The sequence below is a fragment of the Pungitius pungitius genome, chromosome 1 (assembly GCF_949316345.1).
Source record: "Pungitius pungitius chromosome 1, fPunPun2.1, whole genome shotgun sequence".
Lineage (NCBI taxonomy): Eukaryota > Metazoa > Chordata > Actinopteri > Perciformes > Gasterosteidae > Pungitius > Pungitius pungitius.
Window position 1 is genome coordinate 29,678,688 of NC_084900.1, and position 24,304 is coordinate 29,702,991.

The window sequence follows — 24,304 nt, forward strand, 5'->3', positions numbered from 1 at the left end:
CGTCAGTCTATCTATGTGTCCATCTGTCTGTCTCCCTGTTTGTCTGTACGCTCACTGTCTTTCTGTCTATTTTAACTCTCTTACTGCAACTAATGTGTTTTTTCCCTCGCTGGCTTTGCTCTGGCCACCGCTGGGGCCTCACAGACCAAATAAGTGATCGTAAGTGCTTTTAACTTTATTGACTTCTTGCTTGTCTTAATGCTGGTGCTGGCACTTTATTGCAAATATTCTTATTATAGCAGAGAGCTTATTTTCCATTCGGTGCACATTGAAGTCCAGAAGCACTGGGCTGCACTTTAATGAATAAGCCAATTTTCTGTGTTATGCTTGTGAAGGTCCCTGTTCACGCATGTGTTTCTGTCTCATACACACGTCTTTGTACGTGAAGATGTGTGTGTGTGTCCGTGTGTGTGTGTGTGTGTGTTGTGTACATGCACCCGATTCTGCGTGCCTTTTGCTATATCCGGGTGTGTGTTTTTGCCTTTTCTCCATCCAGTAAGTAAGGATCCCTGTAGGGGCAAGTGTGAGGAGCTGCTGTCTGTAAGGAGGCAGCAGGCCTGTCAGATCAAAGACACTGGGAAATAAAGAGGAGTTAAAGCACTAAGCACCGGCTCCCCTCCTCCTCCTCTGCCAATAATGGAACTGTGCCTGCAGCCCAAACTTCAATTTGATCAGCTGAGAAAATGGGCTTATTGCTTCTGTCATTGGGAATTTTTTATTAAATTCCCCCACTCTCTCCATCCGTCTCTTTCTGAATCAACCCCTTGTTTATTTATTTCCCCCTCTCTCCATTTGCCCTGCTTCTCTCTTTGCTGTACTTCCTCCCGTGTCCCCCCGTCCGCTTAACTCTTTATCTCTGTCACCTTCTCCTCATTGTTTACCGCATCACCCTTCCATCCTGTGTGCTCTTACCTGGATAATATCAATTGGTATATCGACTACTATCAAGCTGTGACATCTATTCCACTTTAAAAAGCTTGAAGTTACTGAACTGGAACAAAATAATTACATTTTTGTCTATAGGAATTGAAACTTGGCCAATAAAACATGTGGAAAAAATCAAACATTCTGGTTCAATATATTATTCACCAGAGGTGTGGACTCGAGTCATGTGACTTGGACTCGAGTCAGACTCGAGTCATGAATTTGATGACTTGAGACTCGACTCGACAAAACGTACAAAGACTCGTAACTCGACTTGGACTTGAACACCGATGACTCGTGACTTGACTTGGACTCGAGCCTTTTGACTCGAGAAGACTTGCTACTTCCCATGAAAACTGGGGGAAACATTTTCACACCACCGCGCCGCTCTGTTTATCTGCATCTGTCAAAAAAAATGTGCGCCACCTGTATGCAGAGAGCGCGCGCTGCCTGCACGACATCCAATCACTGCAGTCCATTTGACCGTATCAACGAGAAAGCTCGTTCATGGTTACAAAAATCGGGATTTTTGAACCCGGATTCAGACTCCGATGGAAATCCTCGCCAACATTATGTCAACGTCCGTTTTAAAGTAGTGTAATGAGCTGAGTTAAAGTTATTAGTTAATCAGTTATGCAGATGTTGCATGTGTTCACGTTATGCTCTGTTACCAGCTGTAGTTACGCGAGACAACCCGAGTTTTGGGGGGCCGTGTATGCGGAAGTGTTCGTTCGGCGTGGTGACGGCCAACAGTGACCGAAGTTGAGTTGTTTTATATAAATAAATGCAGCGGAGTTGCAAGCCAGTCATCGCCTCCTTATTTACGCTGCAGCATTGGGGTGAGCGTTACAGTACTATAACACAGTCACAGTCGATCCACCATTACCCTTCCCTTCGTAGTCTAGCTCTGCGAGGCAGCGCACCATCACCCAGGGTTCCCCGTCCCCACTATAATAAAAGGACTTGAAATGACTCGAAACCAAAATGCCAAGACTTGTGACTCGACTTGAGACTTGTTGGCTCTGACTTGTGACTTGACTTGGGACTTGCCACGTCATTGACTCGACTTGACTCGGGACTCGAGGGCAATGACTTGAGACTTGCTTGTGACTTGCATAGCAATGACTTGGTCCCACCTCTGTTATTCACAGCAATTATTGTTTTTTATGACTTTCTTATTGAGGAATTGCTTTGCGGTTTTTCCTACAAATTCCCTTCTTTATTTCCCCAAAGACTCTTTCGCTCCCTTTTAGTCTCACAGGGAGCCAGATAACTATTTATATTATATATATTAATATTATATATTTATATTACATGAGCTGCCCTTCTGACATTATGCTGTATCATTTTTCTTCTAATTTCAACACAATTTCTTTGCCAGCTCTCCTACTCTCAGTCTTTTCCTCGTCCTACATTTCATCTTTTTCTCTGGGGAATCTTTTCAAGTGATATTCAACTAAATATACCTATTGGCTGCTGTTAAACTGAGAGAATGAGTGGTATCCGTGGTTATTCTGTGGTGTTTCAATGGGACGATACATGTGTTTGTCATAGCAGCACCATGTCATGTCTATTGTGACTGTGAGCATGTGTCTCTATCTATTATAACCAGGTGTGTGTTGGCACACTTCATGCCGGCTTTGTAACAGTTGTTATGAAAGGTATAACTCTGTTTCTGGTCATTGCAGTCAAGAGGCCTCCAATGATCATCACACAGCCGGAGTCTGTCACCGTCTTCAGTATTGAAGACTTCGTCATGAGCTGTGAAGCCACTGGCAACCCTTTACCCATGTTAGTCGCCACACACACACACACACACACACACACATACAGACACACAAAGATGTTTTTATTGGTCACGTTTGAGCCTAGCTACTAATACTTTATTAATAATCTTTTTTTGACAACTGAAAACGTTGACCTTCCTTCTACTTGTTCAACTGACATCTACACATTAGTATTACATGAGAGCACAGCTTGTACCAGTCAGAGTCCTCATTTCAACAAGGGATGAATGTCATTAAGCCCTGGAGCGATCTTTTCAGAGTGTCTTAGCTGCTCTGATGAGGAAAACTGCTCCAATTGCACAGGAAAAGATGAATATCGCAATTACACAGCTCAGGCTTATGAGTCCCACTGGGGCATCCGCTGTAAATTTGCATCAATTAATTTGTACCCTCAAATTCAGTGACATCGATGGACATTTTCTGTGTGTTCAAAGCTATGGAAATGATTTAGCTTTAATATTCATGCGAACATTGTCCCATCAGCGTAACTCTTTCATTTGTTTTTCACTCAAGTTTCCGATGGACAAAGGATGGAGAGGAGTTTGACCCGGGCAGTGACCCTGAGCTGAAGGTTTTGGAGAACCCCGGCTCATTTGCATTCTTCACACTCAGTAACACCATGGAGAGCCTAAAGCAGTACCAAGCCAAATACGTGTGCTATGCGTCCAACGAACTGGGGACAGCCGTCTCTAACGAGGCCAAACTCAACACGGATGGTAAGAACACGGCGATTCAATTCAATTGTTTTCAAACGAATTGCTTCACGTTAGGGGAGTTAAAGGCCTTTCGTTTCAGAGGGTGAACACCTGTACGCTGCCGGCGCAGCCAGCGTATCAACCTTTACCGTGGCCGGCTTTACAGAGAGCTCATTCGCACATAACACGATGATTAGCGTATACTCACACACGCACGCATCAACACACACACAAACGCACACATGGGCCCGTGGGCAAAAGTAAAGAGCACCTCTGTGTGTCTATCCACCTGTGTGACTGGCTCTCTCCTGGGCGACCTCCTTCCATCACAGTTTCCCTGACAACGGTTTCCACAGAAACGCTTTTGAGCTGATGTCATGTGAAGCACTCTTTAGTTCCTCCTGTGGGGTTACCAACAATGGGCAGAAGGGAGTCTGCAAAGAGGGAAGGAGACATTAGTCACAAATCAAATAATTTTAAAAGGCTCAAGACAACCTGGCGCCTTTTCACACACTTCTCCCCAGATTCATAACTGGATTAGTAAATGATACTCCCTATGCACGGCGTTGTGAGTTTTAAGTTGACGGTTGGCATCGGATGTCTCAGGAATTCTTGACAGGATAATCTTAATGATGATGATCTTCCATGCAAAGGCGGCTGTGTTTGTCTACAGTCCTCCATGATAGGAGACTTGTGATTTTTCTTCCCTCCCTGTAGTTCTCCCATCCCAGCAGAAAGAGAAGAAGGGTCATGAGAAGTCTGAAGAGGGAAACAGTATTGTTCTGAAGTGTAACCCTCCGCAGAGCTCGATGGAGCCTATCATTCACTGGATGGACTGGAGTGAGTACATTACCCTTCCTGCTCTCCTTCCCTTACATTCTTACTATTTTCTCCATAAATCTTCTCCTTAAACATCTGTCTGTCCTTTTGTGGTCTACTAGTATCATGTGTATTTCTGAAACATTATTTGTTTATTTCTCAATGTCCAGCATATCCTTTCATGCCCTTATCTTTCCCTGTTATTTTTTTTTCTTCAGTGCCATTTATCGGGTGGGAAGAGTCTAATTTCGCCCCTTTTCTCCAGCGTCTCTTTATTATCATTTTTCTAATTCTAAGTCTCATCCCATTGTTTCTTTACAACTCCTTATTCTATTTCCTCTCCATATTCTATCCTCTCGTTGTGTCTCTCATATCCTGTCTCCCCCCTCTCTTCAGGTCTACACCACATCCAGCTAAGTGAACGAGTGGTCCTGGGGAAGGATGGCAACCTTTACTTTGCCCATTTGACAACCCAGGACAGCAGGAGTGACTACACGTGCAATGTCCAATACCTGACAACCCGCACCATTCTGGCAAAGGAACCCATCACTCTGACTGTTACCCCTTGTGAGTTTTGTTCTTGGTCCGCTGACAGTAGACTGGGCTCACTGCACCTTACCTGGATCCTTCTTTAGGCTGAGGCTACTTTTAGCCAAAGCAACAAAGGCATTTTCCCCACAATACACTCAATAGCAATATAACCCTAACCCCAAAACCACAAATGGGATTCTCACGTTGACCCAAAGGAAAAGTCAGGGGATCAACGTTAAGATATATAATCTGGGAACCAGGCCTGAATGGACAGAACGCCATGGTAATCCGTCCAAAAGTTGGACGTTGGAAGAGAAAATGGACCGACACAATCCCTTTAAACAAGGCTGATCAACTAGTTTATCTTGGCTATTTGGGACATTACATTACATGTTATTTAGCTGACGCTTTTATCCAAAGCGACTTACAATAAGTGCATTTCAACCATAAGGATAGAAACTCAGGAACAAGGAACAAAGCTCAATTTCATCAAATAAGTGCCAATTGACAACTTGCTATAGATAAGACCCATAAGTACAATTTTAGTGCTACAGGTTTTAGTGTTTTTAGTCAAGGTACAGTCTGAATCTATAGGATCCAGATTTCATTGATATGTTAAAATCTTCTTGTTTTTAATGAAAGAAATCTGTTACGCTGTATTGGTCTGTATATGAAATTGGTATGTAGTCGACATAATCATGTGATGATCCGCTAAAGTCTCATACTTTAACCAAAGTCATCCCACCCCCATGTGGAGGCATGTAGTGCCGACGAAAGCAGTTCCTCGTCCAGCCGTTGGGGGCCGGTTCCCCCCCCCTTCAGCCTGGTTGTAATGAGATGCAGCTCACACTGAGATGTGGCTGCCAGCATCTGTGGCCCAACTAGAGGTCGGAAGGATGAGCACGTGTTAACATGAGACCTGTGTGTGTTTGTGTCTCTGTGTGTCAGAGTCATGTAACTGGCCGCTGTTTCAGCAGAACGGCAAATCAAGTGTTAGCCATGCACACGTATGAACATTTTCCTCCGAATTGTGTTTCCGCCTCGGCAGCCAACTCTCTCCTGCGGAACAGGAGGCCCCACATGATGAGGCCCACTGGAAGCCACAGCACTTACCATTTCCTCAGGGGCCAGACCGTGGAGCTCGAGTGCATCGTCCAAGGCCTGTGAGTGTCCTTGTGTGCGCACATTTCTGCTCCCTTCATGCAGAAAACTGCACCTTAAAATCAATCTTACCCAGGTCTCACACATTCCTCTCCCTCCCTTCATTCTGTGTGTCCCTTCCTCCGTTGTATCACTCCATCCACATCCTTGTGATCCTCTTACACCTCTTCCTCCCCTCCCTCCTCTTCCTCAGTCCGACCCCCAAAGTTTCATGGGTGAGGAGAGATGGCGAGATGTCTGAATCTCGGGTGGTGAAAGAGCTGTTCAATCGCCGCCTGCGCTTCAGTAATATCTCAGAAAGCGACGGGGGCGAGTACCAGTGTATGGCAGAGAACTCCCAAGGGAAGGCCACACACACTTACACTGTAAATGTGGAAGGTACGACACACACGCACACGCACACACGCACACACACACGTATATTAACAGTGGATCGAATGTGGGTGAAGGGTGATTTGAGCAAATGGTAACTACAATAATCCAGAATCAGAATTGATGGCATTACTGTATCTTTTATTCATAAATATAAAGATTACACACTATAAATACAGACCTTACAGCTAATACAAAAAACATGCCCTTCTGGAGTTTCCTATTAAGTCCAACAAAACAGTTTGACAGCTTGTTTGGTGTGACCTGTATCCATCCCAACCCAGCAGTCTCACTGCTTGTGTAAAGGTTCGTTAAATCTGTTTAACGTAAGAATTCTTGTATCTTTCTTGTGCTGTTTGGACTCATAGCGGCTCCCTATTGGATCAAAGAGCCACCCAGTCAGTTATATGCCCCAGGCGAGACTGTCAAGCTACACTGCCAGGCTGACGGCATCCCCACTCCCACCATCAGCTGGACCATCAACGGGATCCCCCTCTCAGGTCAGCACGTAAACCAGACAATACGTGTCTCAATGTACAACCTCAGGCTCTGTGGATGTGCTGACGGCATGTTTTTTTTTTCTTCTTTTTTTTCCCAGCAACCGACGAGGACTCCAGACGTTCTCTGACAATAAGCGGATCTCTAATACTAAAGGATGTCGACCTGGGAGACACCGCCATCTATCAGTGCCAGGCCTCCAACAAGCATGGCACCATCATCACCAACACCAACGTCTATGTCATTGGTGAGTGTTTGTTTTGTCACTTGTTAAACAGAGTTGTGGGTGTAGGTCTCTGTGTGTCTCATTTCTTCTGTGTGTACGTTGTTGTGCAGAGCTGCCTCCCCAGATCCTGACTGAGGACGGGATTACAAACACATTCACAGAGGGCCAGAAAGCTGTGTTGGAGTGTGAGACCTTTGGCTCTCCTAAACCTGAAGTCACATGGTGAGATCTGGGCGCCCTTATTCCATTGTCTTCTGGTGCATTAAATTGTGATTTGTATTCGAGAGCGTTGTCTGGTAGATGTTCCTGTTAATACATTTCACAGTGGTGTCATAATTGCGTAGGTAGCTGTTCATACGCATTAATTAACAGTCAAATACTGTTACATCTGTGCTATTACTCTGAATTTTGTCAGCTTGGCAGAGACCCAGCCAGGCGTTGTTATTTTGCTGTCAATTAAACTGAATTCATTAGCCCCTCCAGGAGCTTAAAATGTTTATTTCTTGCCCCCCTTTACCAGGTTGACGATGTGTGTTTGTGTGTGCATGCACGTGTGTCTTTTGCAGGGAGAGCGGCAGCGCCTCCTCCCTTCTGGCAGATCCCAGAGTGAATCTGCTCACCAACGGGGTGCTTGAGATCTCTAATGTCACCCACGACGACGAGGGCTTCTACACATGCTCCGTGCAGAACACCAACTTGTCTGTCAGTGCGGAGCTGGAAGTCCTCAGTGAGTGGATGGATGCACAAACAAACACACACACACACACACTCAGTGACTCACTCATACACATATACACACACGCACACACTCAGTGTGTCCCATAGCAGCTGAGTGAGTTGCAGCTTGCCTCAGCACTGTGTGTCTGTTTGCTCTCTCCTCCAGACAGGACAGTGATCCTGTCCCCTCCGCAGGATCTGAAGGCGCAGCGTGGAAACACAACAACCTTCACTTGTCGGTCCCTGGTTGACCCCAAACTTGGCTCTCCACTCATTCAGTGGAGAAAAAACAATCAAAAGATCGCTGAGTCCCACATTGACGGAAAGTAAGGCTAAATTCAAAATTCTACGCATTAGAGAAATGACAAATATGAGGATATTGGGAAAGTTTACTGACAGAATGGCTATTTTAAGTGGTTTTAAGCATGGCAAGAGAGAATACACATTAGCTTCAGATACCCTATAAATATTACATTTCTGTTCCCATATAACGATTGTATAATGTTACATGAACAAACAACCAATGACTTACCATGGGGAAAAAAGTAATCGGCAAAAGAGGAAAGATGGTAGTTAAAGGGGAAGATGAGGATAACAACCATGACATTATTTCTTCAGATACACAATTGACGGACCATACCTGAAAATAGCTAATGTGGAAACAGATGATGAGGGCTTGTACACCTGTCAGGTCATCACTAAGTACGATATGGCTGAAGCCAGTGGCACTCTCACTTTATGGGGTAAGATTAATGAAAAGGAAAACGTATAATTTCCAATAACTTTCAGTGTGTGGATGGTTTTTAGTGATGACATTGTTTTACCCCTCAGATCGTCCAGACCCTCCGGGACTCCTCCAGATCTCTAATCCTAAACATCGTGCAGTCACCCTCAGCTGGACTCCTGGAGACGACCACAACAGCGCTGTGCTAGGTTCACAGACAAACACATGCTCACAAGACGCATACACACATGCAAACGTCTCTGTTCTTCTCTGCTTTGTTAAAACTACTTATATATGGATAGTGACTCGATTTCTGGATTTAGTGTTTTTAGAATGGTTTTAACAGCGCCATCAAGCAAAGAAATGCACTGACTCACAAACACACATAAAAATGAAAACGTAAATTCTTTCTAACTTCAATTTTTCCAATAAGAGCATCAAACCCATATCTTCCTCTGACGAAATGAAAGGCTGCTCTGTTTTCATTACTGAGACACGACGATCCTTATCTGATCTGAGCAGCATCAGACTTTCAGTAAAGCTCAAATTGTATCTGACTTTATTACTACTGAGTGTTGATTTTACGTTTTTATTGCTTCCTTCTGTTTACATTCTGTTTCCCTCCATCACCACTTGCCTCCGTATCTCTCTATCTGCAGAGTACGTAGTTGAGTTTAAGGACCAGAGTTGGAACGAGAGGGGTTGGGAAGAGCTGGCGAGCGTAGCAGGAAACAAGAAGCGTGCAAGCCTCCACCTGTGGCCTTACATGTCTTACCGTTTCCGGGTCATTGCCATCAATGATGTGGGGAAGAGCGTCCCCAGCAAGCCATCTGAAATCCACAATACACCTGCTGAAGGTTAGAGACAGTTAGTTTTTGTTGTGACCTCAAGCTTTGCAATTTATAAGTGCCCTCAGAATGATACCACAGTAAACTTTCCAATCACAGCTCCGGACGAAAACCCTGAAGACGTCCGGAGTGAGTCCAAAGCGCCAGGGACCCTAGTCATCAACTGGGAGGTACATATATATATATATATATATATAATATACATTGCCTCAATGTGCTAATCATCGGAAGTGGCATCAAGCCAATGGTCTCTGATTCTTTCTGTACGTCATTGTTTGGTCTTACTGCAGGAACTGGACCGAATTGACTTCAATGGACCTGACTTTAGGTATTATGTCCTGTGGAGGCGGGTTGTGGGCAGCGGACCCAGGTGGAACACCAACTACACAACAACCCCACCTTTCACGGTCTATGATATCGGTAACTTTTCTGCCTTTGAGATCAAAGTTCAGGCCGTCAACGAGATAGGGGAGGGACCTGAGCCAGACCCCGTCATCGGTTACTCAGGAGAAGATGGTAAAAATAAGAAGAAGCTTTTCTTGAACTGGGAATATTTCTACTTAGTATTGTGTCTCACCTTTCACCCTCCTGTATGTTGTAGTTCCATTGGAGGCTCCAGTGAATGTGGGTGTTATTTTAATAAACAGCACAACCATCACAGTGAAATGGGCTGCTGTGGACAAAGAGACGGTCAGAGGACACCTGCTGGGATACAAGGTACTGCTCCTGCATCTCCTATTCTGTTTCATACTCAACCCTCATTACCAATACACATTTAGGATTTAAAGCAGAGGCTCTCAGACTTTAGTTTTGCAAAGAGTTATCTTTGGTGTCAAGGTTTGTTAAGTGATTTCCCCTTCAGTACGTATCACACTGTCATCACAAAACTTTCTCTGTCTCTCTTTTCATCATCCATCTCTCCATCATCATTTCATCATGACTGTGATTGATGATTGCGTGGCTCCAGGTCTACTTGACCAGAATCGGCTCCAGGAGCCACCACCGAGGTCGAAGGTCCAGGGAGCCAGAGAGCACTCTGGTGGTGGAGACTGGGGCAAACGAGGAGACGAAGGTGATCAGTGATCTCAGACCATACTCCCACTATGCCCTGGCCGTCACCGTGTTCAACAGCAAGGGAGAGGGACCGCCGTCTGAGATGATGCCCTTTAAGACTGAGGAGGGAGGTGAGAATGAGAAAAAGAAGAGAAAGTGGATGTGGAAGACGGAGGGTTATTGGGAAAGGGGGGGAACTTGTCCTATGTGTAGACAGGGAGAGACAAAGATGGGTTGAAGGTAGGAATGGATTTCAAAAAGGAAATGACACTGTATCCAAGCATTTAGTGGGTGTAGGCATTGATGTTATTGTGCAGGGAGTTGCAGTAGATCCTAATAGTAAACTAATCCATTTTACACTGAGTGAAGAGAATCCTTAATCAGGTGTGTTTGGGTTGCTGATAGTTCCCGGTCATCCCATGTCGCTGATGCTGGACAGCCCATCAGAGACGGAAATGACCCTCCACTGGGCGCCACCTGCTGAGCCCAATGGAGTCCTCATTGGATATCTACTGCAGTACCAGCAGAGTGAGCACCGCTTACACACTTATCTCACAAAGTAACCAACGGCAGGCACATCAATTGTTTAGTTTACCTAAAATATGCCTGCAGTAAAAACATTGTGAATGAAACCACGCGATCAGTGTGTCACCCACAGCAATGTGTTGAAGATCGAGTTGTGATTGACTGTTTCTTTCCGCTGCCATGTGCTCAGTTGTGGAGAGTGATGACAGCCCCATGCAGGTGGAGACAATAGACGGCACCACGGTCACCCATCTCACCCTGAGAGGCCTGGACCCCCACAGCCACTACCGCTTCTTCCTGAGGGGGCGCACTGCGGCAGGGGATGGACAGCCTATCATGAGGGAGGGGGCCACCACGCTGGATGGAGGTACAAAGAGTTGTTCTGTCCTATCTGTCAGAAACAGGGTCGGATTGTACGAGATCAAGATGTTCCTTCCACTGTCTGAATGTTTGCAGCACCTCCGGCCAACATCGACCTGTCCCCTGGCGAAAACTTTGTTAACCTCAGCTGGGTGGCCAAGAAGAGACACAGGAACGTGGGCTTCCAGATATACTACCTCAAGAAAAATGGTATACAAGTATAGTCAACCTTTTAAAAATCCAGCTTGGGTAAAGTTTCACAATCCTAAACAGTGGAAAAGGAAATCCAAGTTCTTGTCATGCCTCTGCAGAGGTCGCGGAGAAGACAGCGAAGGTGAACTCCTCCCAGTCTTTCTACCAGCTCCAGGGCCTGACTCCTGGCTCTAATTATCATCTACGCTTCACCTACAGCAACAGCACTTTCTTGGAGAAGGATATCAAGACAGACGGAACAGGTACTTTCGAGTGTTCCGCCTTCATTAATCCTATTTTCTTTCATCTCCTTCGCTCTCTCCTCTGGGCTTCCCGCATTTATATATCAAGACTGAGCCCGCAGAGACCGCCTTGCACAGTTCTCTCCACTTTCTGTGAAGTGCTTTCAAAGTCTCTTGTTTGGCGTATTGTGCTGTCGTCTTTGGTTCCAAAGCCGTCTGTGCCACCCTGTCAAAATAAATATGCTCTTTCGCTCTAGATTCTTATTGTTTCATCTTGCCGCTCCTTCGTTTTTCATCCTTTCCACTCCTTTTGTACCCCCCCCACACACCCTGACTCTTCTTTTCTCTCTGAAGGAGTAACAGAGATGCAGCCCAGTTTTGCAACGCAAGGCTGGTTCATTGGTGTTGTGAGTGCTGTCGTGCTGCTGTTGCTGATTCTGCTTATCCTCTGCTTTATCAAGAGGAGTAAAGGGGGGAAGTATTCAGGTAAGTGAAGCCCACCGAGACCAGTTTAAAGCAGTCAGTAAAGAGGCTCAGCAGAGAACTGAATAAATAATAATAACAAACCTGTGCAACAAACCTATTATCTGAGAAAAGGCCTTTCATCAACTCAGCATGAGCAAAAAAAAACAAGCCGGCTCCTTTAAAATTACACTTAGTTGCAAAAAGCACAGAAAAATTGAATAATACATCCACTGGCAGCATAATTCTGAGTGAGAAATTGTTCTAATTGTTTAGAGTTTTAACAGGGATCTGAGTGCTATCCATTATTCAGAAAATTAGAGGAGAAATTAAGTGTCTGAATAAGCCAAATATTTTTTATCCATATATACAATCTTTTTTTTCTCCCTTTTTCTCTATATAGAAGTTTAGAAAGAAACATTGTTGAGCTATTACTGATAATAAAATCCAACAATCTTCTTCACAGTGAAAGATAAAGAAGAGGGTCCGATGGACTCAGAAGCACGGCCGATGAAGGACGAGACCTTTGGAGAGTATAGGTTTGTCCTCCGACTGCCCATCCTTTCCTTTTACCCTGTTTCATTATGTTTGAATAGATCATTTACTGTCAGGTATGTCGAGGGTGCAGGTTGAAGGCAGGCAGGACTCAGACGCAGGATCTTCAGAATGTGCTTTTTATTCTGCACAAAAACCAACAGAAGCCGAAAGAACGTGCACCAACAATGACTGACGTTAGACAATGACGCGACAAGGGACAACAGACACACAGGGCTTAAATACACAAGGGAGGTGCAGGTGATTGGACACAGGTGGAAACACTCAGGCAATCACAGGACAAGGCAGGAAGTGAAGTTAACCCAAGACCACAAGGAACATGAAACTTCAAACTAAAACAGGAAGAGAGACCAAACCGTGACAGAACCCCCCCCTCAAGGACCGAATTCCAGACGGTCCTAAAGGGGAGCAGAACCGGAGAAAATCAGACAAGGGGAGGGAGGGTGGGGAGCCGACGATCCTGGACCGCGCGGGGAACTCCGGGTGATGGCGGCCATGTGTCGGGTCCTTCGGGGGGGGCGGCCGGAACGGCGGCCGGGCCTCAGGGTCTCGGGGGGGCGGCCGGAACGGCGGCCGGGCCTCAGAGTCTCGGGGGGTCTGGCGGGGCGGCGGCCGGGCCTCAGGGTCTGGGGGGGTCTGGCGGGGCGGCGGCCGGGCCTCAGGGTCTGGGGGGGTCTGGCGGGGCGGTGGCCGGGCGTCGTCGTGGCGGGGGGCGCCGAGCTGTGCGGCTCTGGCGTCGTCGTGGCGGGGGGCGCCGAGCTGTGCGGCTCGGGCGTCGTCGAGGCGGGGGGCGCCGAGCTGTGCGGCTCCGGCGTCGTCGAGGCGGGGGGCGCCGAGCTGTGCGGCTCCGGCGTCGTCGTGGCGGGGGGCGCCGAGCTGTGCGGCTCGGGCGTCGTCGTGGCGGGGGGCGCCGAGCTGTGCGGCTCCGGCGTCGTCGAGGCGGGGGGCGCCGAGCTGTGCGGCTCCGTCATCGTCGAGGCGGGGGGCTCCGGCCCAACCCCTGACCCCACCCCCCCTTCAAGGACCGACTTCCAGGCGGTCCCAAGAGGGTGGGAGGGAGGGGTCATGGTCAGGCGCCGCGGGGCTGGGGCCGGGGGCGTGGTTATCGGGGCCGGAACGGGCGCTGACGAGGCTCTCGGGGCAGGAACGGGCGCCGACGGGCGCCCCGGGGCCGGAACAGGCGGAGACGGGGGTCCTGGGGCCGGTTCAGGCGAAGACGGGGGTCCTGGGGCGATGGTGTCGTACAAGCCCTGGATGTGGGCGGCCAGCTCCATCATCTGCTCCCAGCGTGCGCTGAGGACTTCCCAAAACGGGTCCTTAACGTCGAACCCTGCTGAGTCCTTCGGTGGTCGCGTCATTCTGTCAGATGTGTCGAGGGTGCAGGTTGAAGGCAGGCAGGACTCAGACGCAGGATCTTCAGAATGTGCTTTTTATTCTGCACAAAAACCAACAGAAGCCGAAAGAACGTGCACCAACAATGACTGACGTTAGACAATGACGCGACAAGGGACAACAGACACACAGGGCTTAAATACACAAGGGAGGTGCAGGTGATTGGACACAGGTGGAAACACTCAGGCAATCACAGGACAAGGCAGGAAGTGAAGTTAACCCAAGACCACAAGGAACATGAAACTTCAAACTAAAACAGGAAGAGAGACCAAACCGTGACAATTTACATTCTAACCCCAGCCTTGATTCGCTCAGCAGCACTTTTTGCTTTCCCTAACCCCTTTGTGTTCCTTCCATTGTCCCTCCTCTCCCTAATGCCTGCTCCTGCAATGCAGATCCCTCGAAAGGTATGCTGGGATGTCATTTGCTTTGCTATCCCAAATCCACTTTTTTATGATCCATGTCAATGCCTTACTTACCCGCTGACCTATTTAGAGCTTATTATCTTATTGTCTGCAACTAACAATTATTTCGTCATTCAAATTAATCAATTAATTGTGTGATCTGTAAAACATTAGAAAGCTGGCAAATCGTAACATGGTATAATCCCAGGATACTTCAACTTGTATCAACCAAAGAAATATCAACCAATCAGTGATTCGACTATCGGTTTCAGTTTAATTTATTTACATTTGGCATGTTATTGTACCGAATGATTATGAATACTTTTTTAAATCGATGATTGACTTATTCTTTGCCGTCTCATACTTCAGTGACCTCGAGGAGAAGCGCACGGCCAGCCAGCCGTCCCTCGGCGAGGACAGCAAGCTGTGCAGCGAGGACAACCTGGACTTCAACGGCAGCAGCGCCGTCACCACCGAGCTCAACATGGACGAGTCTCTGGTCAGCCAGTTCAGTCGGCCCAGCGAGGGTCCAGAGGCTCCGCAGATCCCGCCAGACAACACCCCGCTCGGCCCCACCGCCGTCTCCTCCACCGCCAATGGCGTGCCCAACTCAGTCACCATACTCGATTAACCCCCCCCCCCCCCCCCCCATGGTTGGCCATTAGACCAAAACACGTCAACACACATGTGCCCATACATTCCTGTCCCCTACCGACTTGCTGATCCGTAGTTTAATGACTAATATACAATCAATGCATTGACTATTCAGATGCCCCTGGCAGTCATCTGATGGACCGGACTGTTTTGACCAAAGGAGAGTCCAAAGTAGTGGACAATGTAACACGAGTTTGACTGACCTGAAAATGTCTTTTGACCCCCCCCCCCCCCCCCCACCCTCCTTTTATCTGTGTAGTTTATCTTAATGACTAACATTCATTTCCCTCCCTTACTTCTCTTTCTTTCTCCTCACACACAACTCTATAGAAAGATAGAGCGGGAATGTGCAGGATGTGCGGTGCTACGGAGATGCAGAGTAGTGGTTTGGAAGAGGAGGATGGTGGTAGAACCTAGCAGGGGGAAGCAGGCAGCACATGCTGCTGTAAAAGCTCTTAGATATTTATCACGCCTTATATGATTTCACATATTTCTATGTCTAATGCCATTTGATGTCTCAGATTGTACTCGTCAGTGAAATTTTATTTTGTTTTTTATTTTTGTTTTAGTGTGTTTGAATACAAAACATCCTTTTTTTAATCACCATTTTTTATTTATATCATCACTTTTTAATATTTTTTTCTACACTATTTATATAAAATGTTTGACTTTTCTCAATTGACATATTTCACAGATGAAGATGTTTTCATTGAAACTAAGTAAAGCAAAGTTTCTGTTATAAATAACATTGGATGCATTATGGGAACTTGCTGTGAACATGCTGAGTAGCATCTGGTGTATATAGCTGCATCTACATCTATCTATTTAGCCATAATACAGTATTATACATATGTACATGCTCCTTATAAGTTCCTGTGCCTGCTGGGTCTGCATAGAGCACCAGATTGATGTCATTACTCTCTCGCCTTCCCACCAGAAGTGTGATGTCATTATTGGAAATGATATTGTAAATTTTTGTGTCGAGACCTTTGTGTAGCCTTCTGTATCTGTCATAGTCTCTTTTACAGTGTATTAAAAACATTGTTGTCTCTAATTAACAATCGTTTCATACCTGTCCATCTCATATTCACGTACAGTTTGAGGAGCAGTATCAATGTATATTTACAGATCAGAGAGTGGAGTCTTGTGGGCAAACACTCTCATGCTTTATTTTCAGACCCTCATAAATACAAGTTAATAGTGCAGACAAGCGGAATGATTGCCAGTTGATGTATAATAAAAGCAAGCAGTTGGTATTTACATCAAACACAGAGAATGTATTCATTTCAGAGCTGGGTTGACATTGTATTTACATGCTACTGATTAAAAGAAATCTGAGATACAAGGTGTGGTTTTGAGTACAACAGTTTTTGCTACACAGAAAGTGTAAGATTGTTTTGATGAAACCAAATGTGTTTGATATAAAATGTGCAAGTTTGAACCATTTAACTTACTTTTAGTTTTCTTCTTTGTACTAATGCTATAAATTCAAACTTTCCATTTTTGACAAACAATTTGAGTGATTTTTGGTGTTTTAGCAAAAATTAGTTGACAAGAAATAAATGCAAAAAGGTAAAAAAACAAAAATCACATTATGTAGATGTTTGCAAACGTTTCTAAATTCAAAATGATTAGTTGCACCTAATTATTGTAAGACTTCCATAACAATAAAAGTTATTTGCATGCACACCCATAACCATCTTGCAATGAACTGCAGTGCAGTGAATATCTACTGTATGACTTTTTGTCCGATGCAGAAATGAGAGGTGAGGATGCAGTGAGTTGGTGAAGTACCTATATGCAACCTTGCTACCTCAATTCTCTCTATTTAAATAAAAGCTTGACACTGGCCAAACTCCACCTGACAGTCCCCGAGGTAATGTGTATGGGATATATTAACCGACTAGTGGCACTGGAGGAGGTGTGTCTAAGCTGCATGTTGTTGGTTACACAGACACACTCGGGACAAATAAAACATGAATGAGACAAAATATGCCAATATTCTAACTCAACTATTTCTGCTGCTAAACATCTGTGTTTGTTAGTGTTCATTGCAAATGTTAGCTTTGAATGAGGAATGAGTGTACACAAACAGATACTCACTCGACTGCCACTCTTTGCTTTTCATGTGTCGAGGGGAAGACTGAGGACACTGGTCCCTGCTTTCCCACTATTGATTTTTGTCTTTTTTTTAAGTTTAAAAAAAGAGCAAAGTTCCATTGTAAAAAGCTACTTCAGAACGCCTGAGTGCGAGTGGAGGGGTGAGTCAAAATAATGGAGAGAAGTAGGCAGGAAGAAGTGTGTGTCATGGCCGTGTGCACGATGGGACAATGATGGTATCTATATGCATCACGGGGGAGCGACAGGAGGTGGGGGAATGTGTTCTACATACGGAGCAGATATAACTGTTACTGAAATATGAATCTACCACTAACTAGTTTAACAAACAATAAGATACGTGGAACAATCTGTATCCTCACTGCCCTCCCCCCAAAAAGTGTCCCTTCTATTTCATCCGTGTCTTTAGATCAAATCAATGCATGTGTTTCCTTTAAAAGTAAGCTGGATGTATTGTTTAAACAACATTGAACATTGAATGTATTGAGTGTATATAAAAATCAAACGATTTTATTGGTAAATTGTCACATAGCAACAAGCCCGTGTAGAGTGCGTGGTGATCAGCGGGAGCTGGTGTTGAATTGATGAAAGTACTCCTTGCTGGGTTTGTTGGTGTATAGCTTCTTGTTCAGGTACTCCTGGCTGGGGCACACACAGACACACGCAAACACACAGTGAGTAACTGTTCCCATGACTGAATCCTACATCACAGTACTAAAACATATTTGCTGAGTAGGGTCTGAACAGTCCGTGCTCACTGTGCCTGTTGCTCTCTGGCCAGCTGCATGTTGTAACGAGCTGTCTGAATCCGCTTCTCTCTCCTCATCTCTTCTGCTCCCCTTTCCCCCTCCTCTGCCTCTCTGTACAACTTCAGCAGCTGCAGTTCGCATGCTACATCCTGTATCTTTTGAGCTTCACGTTGTCTCTGAGGATGGAAAGGAAAAAGGGTCTAAATGCTATGAGTGGAAGTGTTACTGTATATGGAATAGAGCATTTAAAAATGAAGGAGTGGTTAAGAACTTGGAGTTTAAACATTACTTAAAATCTGCATAATATATTGGAGTTCAGAAATGATTCATAGGATAAGATGGAAGAAAAACCATATTTCTGCAACAGGTTTATCCTTAGACTGTCATATATGATTTAATTGCTCCAGGCCTGTTAAATGGAATAAATCCTCTTTGGTCAAAACGTTTAGACACATGCAACATGTGAAGAAAGGTTTACAGGTAGACAAATAGATGGATGACAAATTAAGGGGGGAAAAACAGCAAAAGATTATTAGAAGAAAAAAAATTAGTTTCGAAAAAATATTTTCCAAAAGAGGAGCGTTGAACAAAGCAGCATTTGGTTGGCTGGGAACTCTTCACTGTAAGCTTGTGTTGTGTTTTAGTGGCTCTCCAGTACCTGTCTCTCAAAACGCTGTACTTCTCTCTCCCTGTGGATGGCGCTCCGTTGCTCGGGGCTCATCCCCTTCCACCTGTCCGCCAGAACCAGTGGCAGCCTCCCTTCTCCAGTCTCTCTCACCCCTGCCTCTGCACACTCTGTCATCATATCAGACGACAAAGTGTGCCACATCTCTGCTACATTCTCTCTTTCCTCTCTCCTTTGCTGCTCCTTCAGTTTCTCTGTCCGCTCTGCAGCCTGGAGAGAGGAGTACATGGTGAGGCCTCATCACTGATGCATGGACAATTGATCATTCCCTTGGTGGATAGCAGGAGATTTACGAAACCTAACCTCTGAAATGTGGTCACTCCTAACGTAGAGCCTAGAGTCAGCCATATGTTGAATATCCCCCTGAGATCCACTCAGTTGTGTTTGCTTGTGCATTGTGCATGAGAGTGGTTATTAGAGAAAACACGTAATTGTCATGAATAATACCGTGACCTGAAGGATTTATAATGATGCCTCCCAATGGAGGACTTAGCCGAGTGAATTCAGGCAAATGAGGAGTGTGCTAAATGGAGGCTTTTAAGAACAGACAGGGCTCACGCATACATCTATGTAAGTAGTGTAACCATCCATGTTGCGTGGTGCCAACTAATGTGATGGCCACCGGCCTGCAGCAAGTGTGTGTATGCATCACTTCACATTTTCAATTGGCAATTTCAATTTCAAAATTCCACCTGTGAACACCATGTATTGGCTCAAAACCCCAGTGGGTTTTGCTTTGAGCATCCACATGAGCCTGTGGTGTGTGCATCTGTGTGTCCATGTGTATGTGCCTTGTGGACACGTATGTACTGTACCAGTGCTTGATTGTAGTTATCGAGTGCGATGTGGGCAGCTTTCTTGCACTCCTCCTCTAGTGCACGGAGCTGAAGCCCTGTATGGTCCTGATGCACCAGCTCTTTGCCTACCAGCATTTCTATGAAACACACACAAAGCCCTTCAATGACACACTCACGCATCCATGGCAACACTCTGGGATGAGCATCCATCAATGCCACCCGGCATTAAAGGCTGTGCGTAGGAGTGTGTGATTGTTTGTGCAGGAAGGCATGAAGCATGTGTGTAATTTACAGAGGCTTTTGCATGCAACATATTATCTCACCAATGGTAACAGGGTGTGTGTACTTGTGTTTGTCACTTCTCACCTATGTGCTTCTCTCCCAAGAGCCTCCTCTCATTGTCCTCCTTCTGTGTTCGCAGATCTCTCTCTGTCATCTTCATCTGTTCTCTCCGCCTCTGCTCTTCTCCGATACCCTCTCCCTGTATGAAACAAGGCAGGGGTTAAGGCGGAGGCATGGGGAGGGGGTAACGCCTTTATTTATTTAATTGATTGCTAGTTTTTTTTCATAGGTCTTTACAATTACACCAATGTCCTACCTGAAATATTTTCATACTGGCAGGCCCAAGCTCACCCTCTGGAATTGTGATCCTGAATGCCCCCTTCAGGCCAGACTTGAGATCCGCATCGCTTGAGTCCTCTGCACGTTGATGAGTGGCCCAGTACCGGGTCAGGCCAGTGTGTAAAGCTGCTTGTTTCTCTCTTTCATCAATGTCTAGCTGAATCAGTGCTCTATCATGATATTCTCTCAGCTGATCTGCAATGCAGTGAAAATAAAGAGAATTGTGATCAATGCTTGTTAGTGGTAAATGGTGATTTCAGAAATGGAGATTACCTGCCCCAATATTCTTATAGAGGAGTCAGTGTTAAAAGGTAAATAATGATTGTGTTCAACTGCATGAATTCCTCACTGCTTTTCAAGATGCACATAGTTTACCATAAGCTTTGTCCCGTTGTTTCTCCATGTTTTGCTGATGTTTTTTCTCTTGGACCTGTTGGTTGAGAGCATCAAGGTCGAGGCCCAACACACGCTGCCGGGTGTTGAAGATCCGGGCCTTGCGTGCTGTTTCTGCAGACCTTCGCCTCTCCAAAGCGTTTTCTATGGATGAGTCTGAAGGCAAATCCACTTTGTACATTTTCTCAGTTTCTAATGAACATGGAAAGAGCAGAAACAGCATTACAGGACTGACTGGTAGTTTTGCTTCAAAGAATACAATGTATTCAATTGACCATCAGACACTGAATCTTCAAGATTCGATTCTATTCTGACCTGACAACACCACACCAAATATACCTGTAGGTTTTGCCGCTTTTTCTAAATGTGCAAACGGAGACCGTGAATTTTAAGCAATACTTACGTTCAATGTAACAAATTTAGTCTGACAAATGTGCTTAATTTTGGGTCCTATTGCGGGAGAAGCACTGTGAATCGGTCTCGGCGCTCTGATCCCGTTTTGTTGTGATGACATTGGTAACCATGGTAACCACGGTATTTGCAGCTGCATGCTTACTGCTTTGGTTCACAAATCACAACAATCAGGTGGACCAGAATGAAACACTAAAACTAAAATAATGTTGATATAAATTATATTCTAAATGGTCTTTTTGACGTTGGTGATTAGCACTACCGTAGTCATGAGAACCGCTGCGGTAATCTCGCGATAAACGGTGAGGTTTTGTGTCTCGCGCGCTCGAGGGTCTTCCTGTGAGATTGTAAAATGGCGCATTGTTGTCACCGCCGCATCGCGTCTATTTGTTTAGGATTATGAAGCTATTTAGATTATTAAACTAAATATGCACTTCATAATGTAACATACGCATAGGCCAGCAATAGACTGAACAGAGCGGTTCATTTATTTGCGTGCATACACCGTCTTTGAGCTTGTTTGCTCGGTAAACATCGATCGGTACCATTAGCTAGCGAGCTAACATTTTTACTAGCTATAGCTGCAATATTCACTGTAGGTTTATTTTACCACAACAACGAAGATGGGTTATTTAAAACTGATTGAGATCGAGAATTTCAAGTCGTACAAAGGAAGACAGATCATTGGGCCTTTTCACAAGTTTACTGCAATCATCGGACCCAATGGATCTGGTATGTTATGATTGCAAATATTAACTTGCGGCTAATGCAAACTTCTTGCTAGCATGGACGAACTGTAAACACTGCAGTCATGCCCCGTTATTTTTAATGTTAGATATTATCGCCTGTAGCGTAACTATGATGTATATCTGACTCACTCAGCACAGTTGAATTACGTTACATGTTTTAATTGTATTGCTGGCTAACGTTACCGTTCTGCACAATTTATTTTAATTATGTGACGTTATGTGTTATGACAAAAATGAATACAATGTTTGTGTGCAGAAAAATCACTGTGTAGCGATCATGATGATCTCTGAAATCTCTGCCTCGTTAATATACTCAAATTTTCTTTGCAACGTTATCTTTTGTAATTTAACATATTTGAAAAATAGATTTTTTTTTCAGCGTTAGGAAAACGAACTCTTTGAAATACCTCTCCTTCTTAGCCCTCCAATAAAATATTACTAACTATTGCCTTTGGAATTAAGTGGTCAGAATTTAACCGTCACCTCTACAACAAGTAGACTCAACAGATGTGGCCCTACTAAACCTGGAACTCCTATTTATATGTATTTCTGTTTTCATATTGGGTTTGTTTAAGTTAGTCAAAATATTGAATGCTGTTGCAGGAAAGTCCAACCTTATGGATGCCATCAGCTTCGTGTTGGCAGAGAAGACTAGCAACCTGCGTGTGAAGACACTCAAGGATCTTATCCACGGAGCACCTGTCGGAAAGCCAGCTGCCAACAGAGCTTTTGTCTGCATGGTGTACCAGGAAGATAGCGGAGAGGAACGCTCCTTCACAAGGGCCATCATCGGTAGGAACCGCCCGTTCACATGGTCATGTTGGATTGTAGGCTTCAACGTGTGTTCTCCTGAAATTAAAAAAATAATTTCTCAACCATCTTACCATTTAGAAATGATTTAGGCAACACATTATTTTCTATAAATACAATAGAGACAATAGGCTTTCTGTATTTTCATAAGTCAATGTGCAGATGCTTTAACTCCTTTATTGTGCATGCGGCTGTGCATCAGGTTCCTCCTCTGAATACCGTATCAACAACAAGGTGGTCGGCCTGCCTGAATACAGTGAAGAGCTGGAAAAACTTGGCATTCTCATCAAGGCTAGGAACTTCTTGGTCTTTCAGGTGAGACGGAAATCCTAAAAATCTTTGCTGGGATATTTTTATACAGATAGGTTTCTTCATAGTTCTTCTAAACTAAAGACAGCGGTTTTTGATCAGACAGTTATGCTTTACATTAATCTCAAAACAGTTAACTATTTCAAGTTGCTTGATCATTGGTGATTAAAACTAATTACCAAACTGCCCTTGTAGTGGTCTAGCATTGCCAGTACTCATGGAGGTGATGTTAATTTAAGCGTTCTTTGTTGGGAATCGCAGCTTTTAATCTGATTTGGCCAATTTGAGCAGAGAACTCCCATTGTTTTTTTTTTTTTTTATGTGTTGAATTCATATGTGCTAACATGTAAGCCCTTTTATCCTTTCAGGGAGCTGTGGAGTCCATTGCCATGAAGAACCCTAAGGAGCGTACAGCTCTGTTTGAGGAAATCTCACGATCTGGAGATCTGGCACAGGAGTACGAACGCAGGAAGAAGGAAATGGTGAAAGCAGAAGAAGACACGCAGTTCAATTACCATCGAAAGAAAAACATTGCTGCTGAGCGCAAAGAAGCCAAGCAAGAGAAAGAGGAGGTATGCACTCTAACTACATTTATTTCTATATATATATATATATATGTATTTGTGTCCATCTTCAATTGGAAATGAAATATAGCTTCATAAAACTTTTGGCATTGGATTCATGAGTTCATGTCCTGAGAGAGGAATTTGACTCCAACTTCCAATTAGATTTAATCATTTGTTTAACTTGGTTGATTTGCAGTTTATGTTTTTGATGTCTGAAATGTAATTTGTCTCTGACTCACTGTTATTTCAACCATGACACCCTTGAAAAGGAGAGTTTTGATCCCAATGTTGTCTGCCTCTGTGGCCCGTCTTTCCGACAGGCTGAGCGTTACCAGCGTCTAAAAGATGAAGTTGCCAGGGCAAGTGTTCAATTGCAACTTTTCAAGTTGTACCACAATGAGACTGAGATTGAGAAGCTAAACAAAGAGCTGGGCCAGAGAAACAAGGAGATCGATAAAGACCGAAAAAGGATGGACCATGTGGAGGAGGAGCTGAAGGACAAGAAGAAGGAGCTGGGAAGACTGATGAGGGAGCAGCAGACCATTGAAAAGGAAATCAAGTAAGTGACAGCTTCGTGGTAGCCCACTAACAGCTGGCTTGATGTATTCCTCAAATGATTTATAACTAATGCCATATAAAACCTACAATTAATTACTTTACGACTGCCAATAGGGAGAAAGACTCTGAGTTGAATCAAAAGAGGCCGCAGTACATCAAGGCCAAAGAGAACACGTCTCACAAGATCAAGAAGCTCGAGGCAGCTCGCAAATCATTGCAAAATGCCCAGAAGATGTACAAGAAACGCAAGGGGGACATGGATGAGCTGGATAAAGAAATGAAGGCAGTGGAGCTGTCCAAGCAAGACTTTGAGGAGCGGATGGAGGAGGAGGCACAGAGCCAGGGCCAGGACCTCACCCTTGAAGAAAACCAGGTCTGATATTTTAGAACGTTGAAC

General features: G+C 44.9%; 3 protein-coding genes across 7 annotated transcripts in view; 2 read left to right on the forward strand and 1 right to left on the reverse strand.

Annotated features, from left to right (window-relative positions):
* Positions 1 to 16,486, forward strand: part of l1cama (L1 cell adhesion molecule, paralog a) — a 37,984-nt gene extending 21,498 nt beyond the window's left edge. For 2 of the 4 annotated variants that reach the window (XM_062564541.1, XM_062564543.1), the window contains 27 exons: positions 145 to 159; positions 2,613 to 2,715; positions 3,225 to 3,427; positions 4,124 to 4,246; positions 4,622 to 4,792; positions 5,805 to 5,919; positions 6,111 to 6,295; positions 6,658 to 6,789; positions 6,888 to 7,034; positions 7,124 to 7,235; positions 7,580 to 7,740; positions 7,897 to 8,056; positions 8,349 to 8,473; positions 8,562 to 8,663; positions 9,114 to 9,311; positions 9,402 to 9,472; positions 9,593 to 9,818; positions 9,904 to 10,019; positions 10,270 to 10,486; positions 10,761 to 10,883; positions 11,071 to 11,247; positions 11,337 to 11,450; positions 11,552 to 11,695; positions 12,029 to 12,160; positions 12,603 to 12,675; positions 14,479 to 14,490; positions 14,857 to 16,486. In XM_062564541.1, the coding sequence (XP_062420525.1) occupies positions 145 to 159; positions 2,613 to 2,715; positions 3,225 to 3,427; positions 4,124 to 4,246; positions 4,622 to 4,792; positions 5,805 to 5,919; positions 6,111 to 6,295; positions 6,658 to 6,789; positions 6,888 to 7,034; positions 7,124 to 7,235; positions 7,580 to 7,740; positions 7,897 to 8,056; positions 8,349 to 8,473; positions 8,562 to 8,663; positions 9,114 to 9,311; positions 9,402 to 9,472; positions 9,593 to 9,818; positions 9,904 to 10,019; positions 10,270 to 10,486; positions 10,761 to 10,883; positions 11,071 to 11,247; positions 11,337 to 11,450; positions 11,552 to 11,695; positions 12,029 to 12,160; positions 12,603 to 12,675; positions 14,479 to 14,490; positions 14,857 to 15,118 (3,719 nt within the window). In that variant the 3' untranslated portion in view covers positions 15,119 to 16,486. The other 2 variants (XM_062564545.1, XM_062564547.1) reach the window with 2 other exon arrangements.
* A 137-nt stretch (positions 16,487 to 16,623) lies between these two features.
* ribc1 (RIB43A domain with coiled-coils 1) lies at positions 16,624 to 20,989 on the reverse strand. The gene is made up of 8 exons (XM_037478622.2): positions 20,908 to 20,989; positions 20,487 to 20,696; positions 20,089 to 20,306; positions 19,857 to 19,971; positions 19,509 to 19,627; positions 18,667 to 18,903; positions 18,018 to 18,184; positions 16,624 to 17,901 (listed from the first exon to the last, which is right to left on the reverse strand). Exons 2-8 carry the CDS (start codon positions 20,683 to 20,685, stop codon positions 17,820 to 17,822), a joined length of 1,137 nt encoding a protein of 378 aa, XP_037334519.2. The 5' UTR covers positions 20,686 to 20,696; positions 20,908 to 20,989; the 3' UTR covers positions 16,624 to 17,819.
* A 244-nt stretch (positions 20,990 to 21,233) lies between these two features.
* Positions 21,234 to 24,304, forward strand: part of smc1a (structural maintenance of chromosomes 1A) — a 128,579-nt gene continuing 125,508 nt past the window's right edge. The window contains exons 1-6 of one of the 2 annotated variants that reach the window (XM_062564568.1): positions 21,234 to 21,647; positions 22,268 to 22,456; positions 22,677 to 22,789; positions 23,152 to 23,355; positions 23,670 to 23,908; positions 24,022 to 24,280. In XM_062564568.1, the coding sequence (XP_062420552.1) occupies positions 21,539 to 21,647; positions 22,268 to 22,456; positions 22,677 to 22,789; positions 23,152 to 23,355; positions 23,670 to 23,908; positions 24,022 to 24,280 (1,113 nt within the window). In that variant the 5' untranslated portion in view covers positions 21,234 to 21,538. The remainder of the gene's footprint in view (positions 21,648 to 22,267; positions 22,457 to 22,676; positions 22,790 to 23,151; positions 23,356 to 23,669; positions 23,909 to 24,021; positions 24,281 to 24,304) is intronic. The other variant, XM_037478048.2, reaches the window with a different exon arrangement.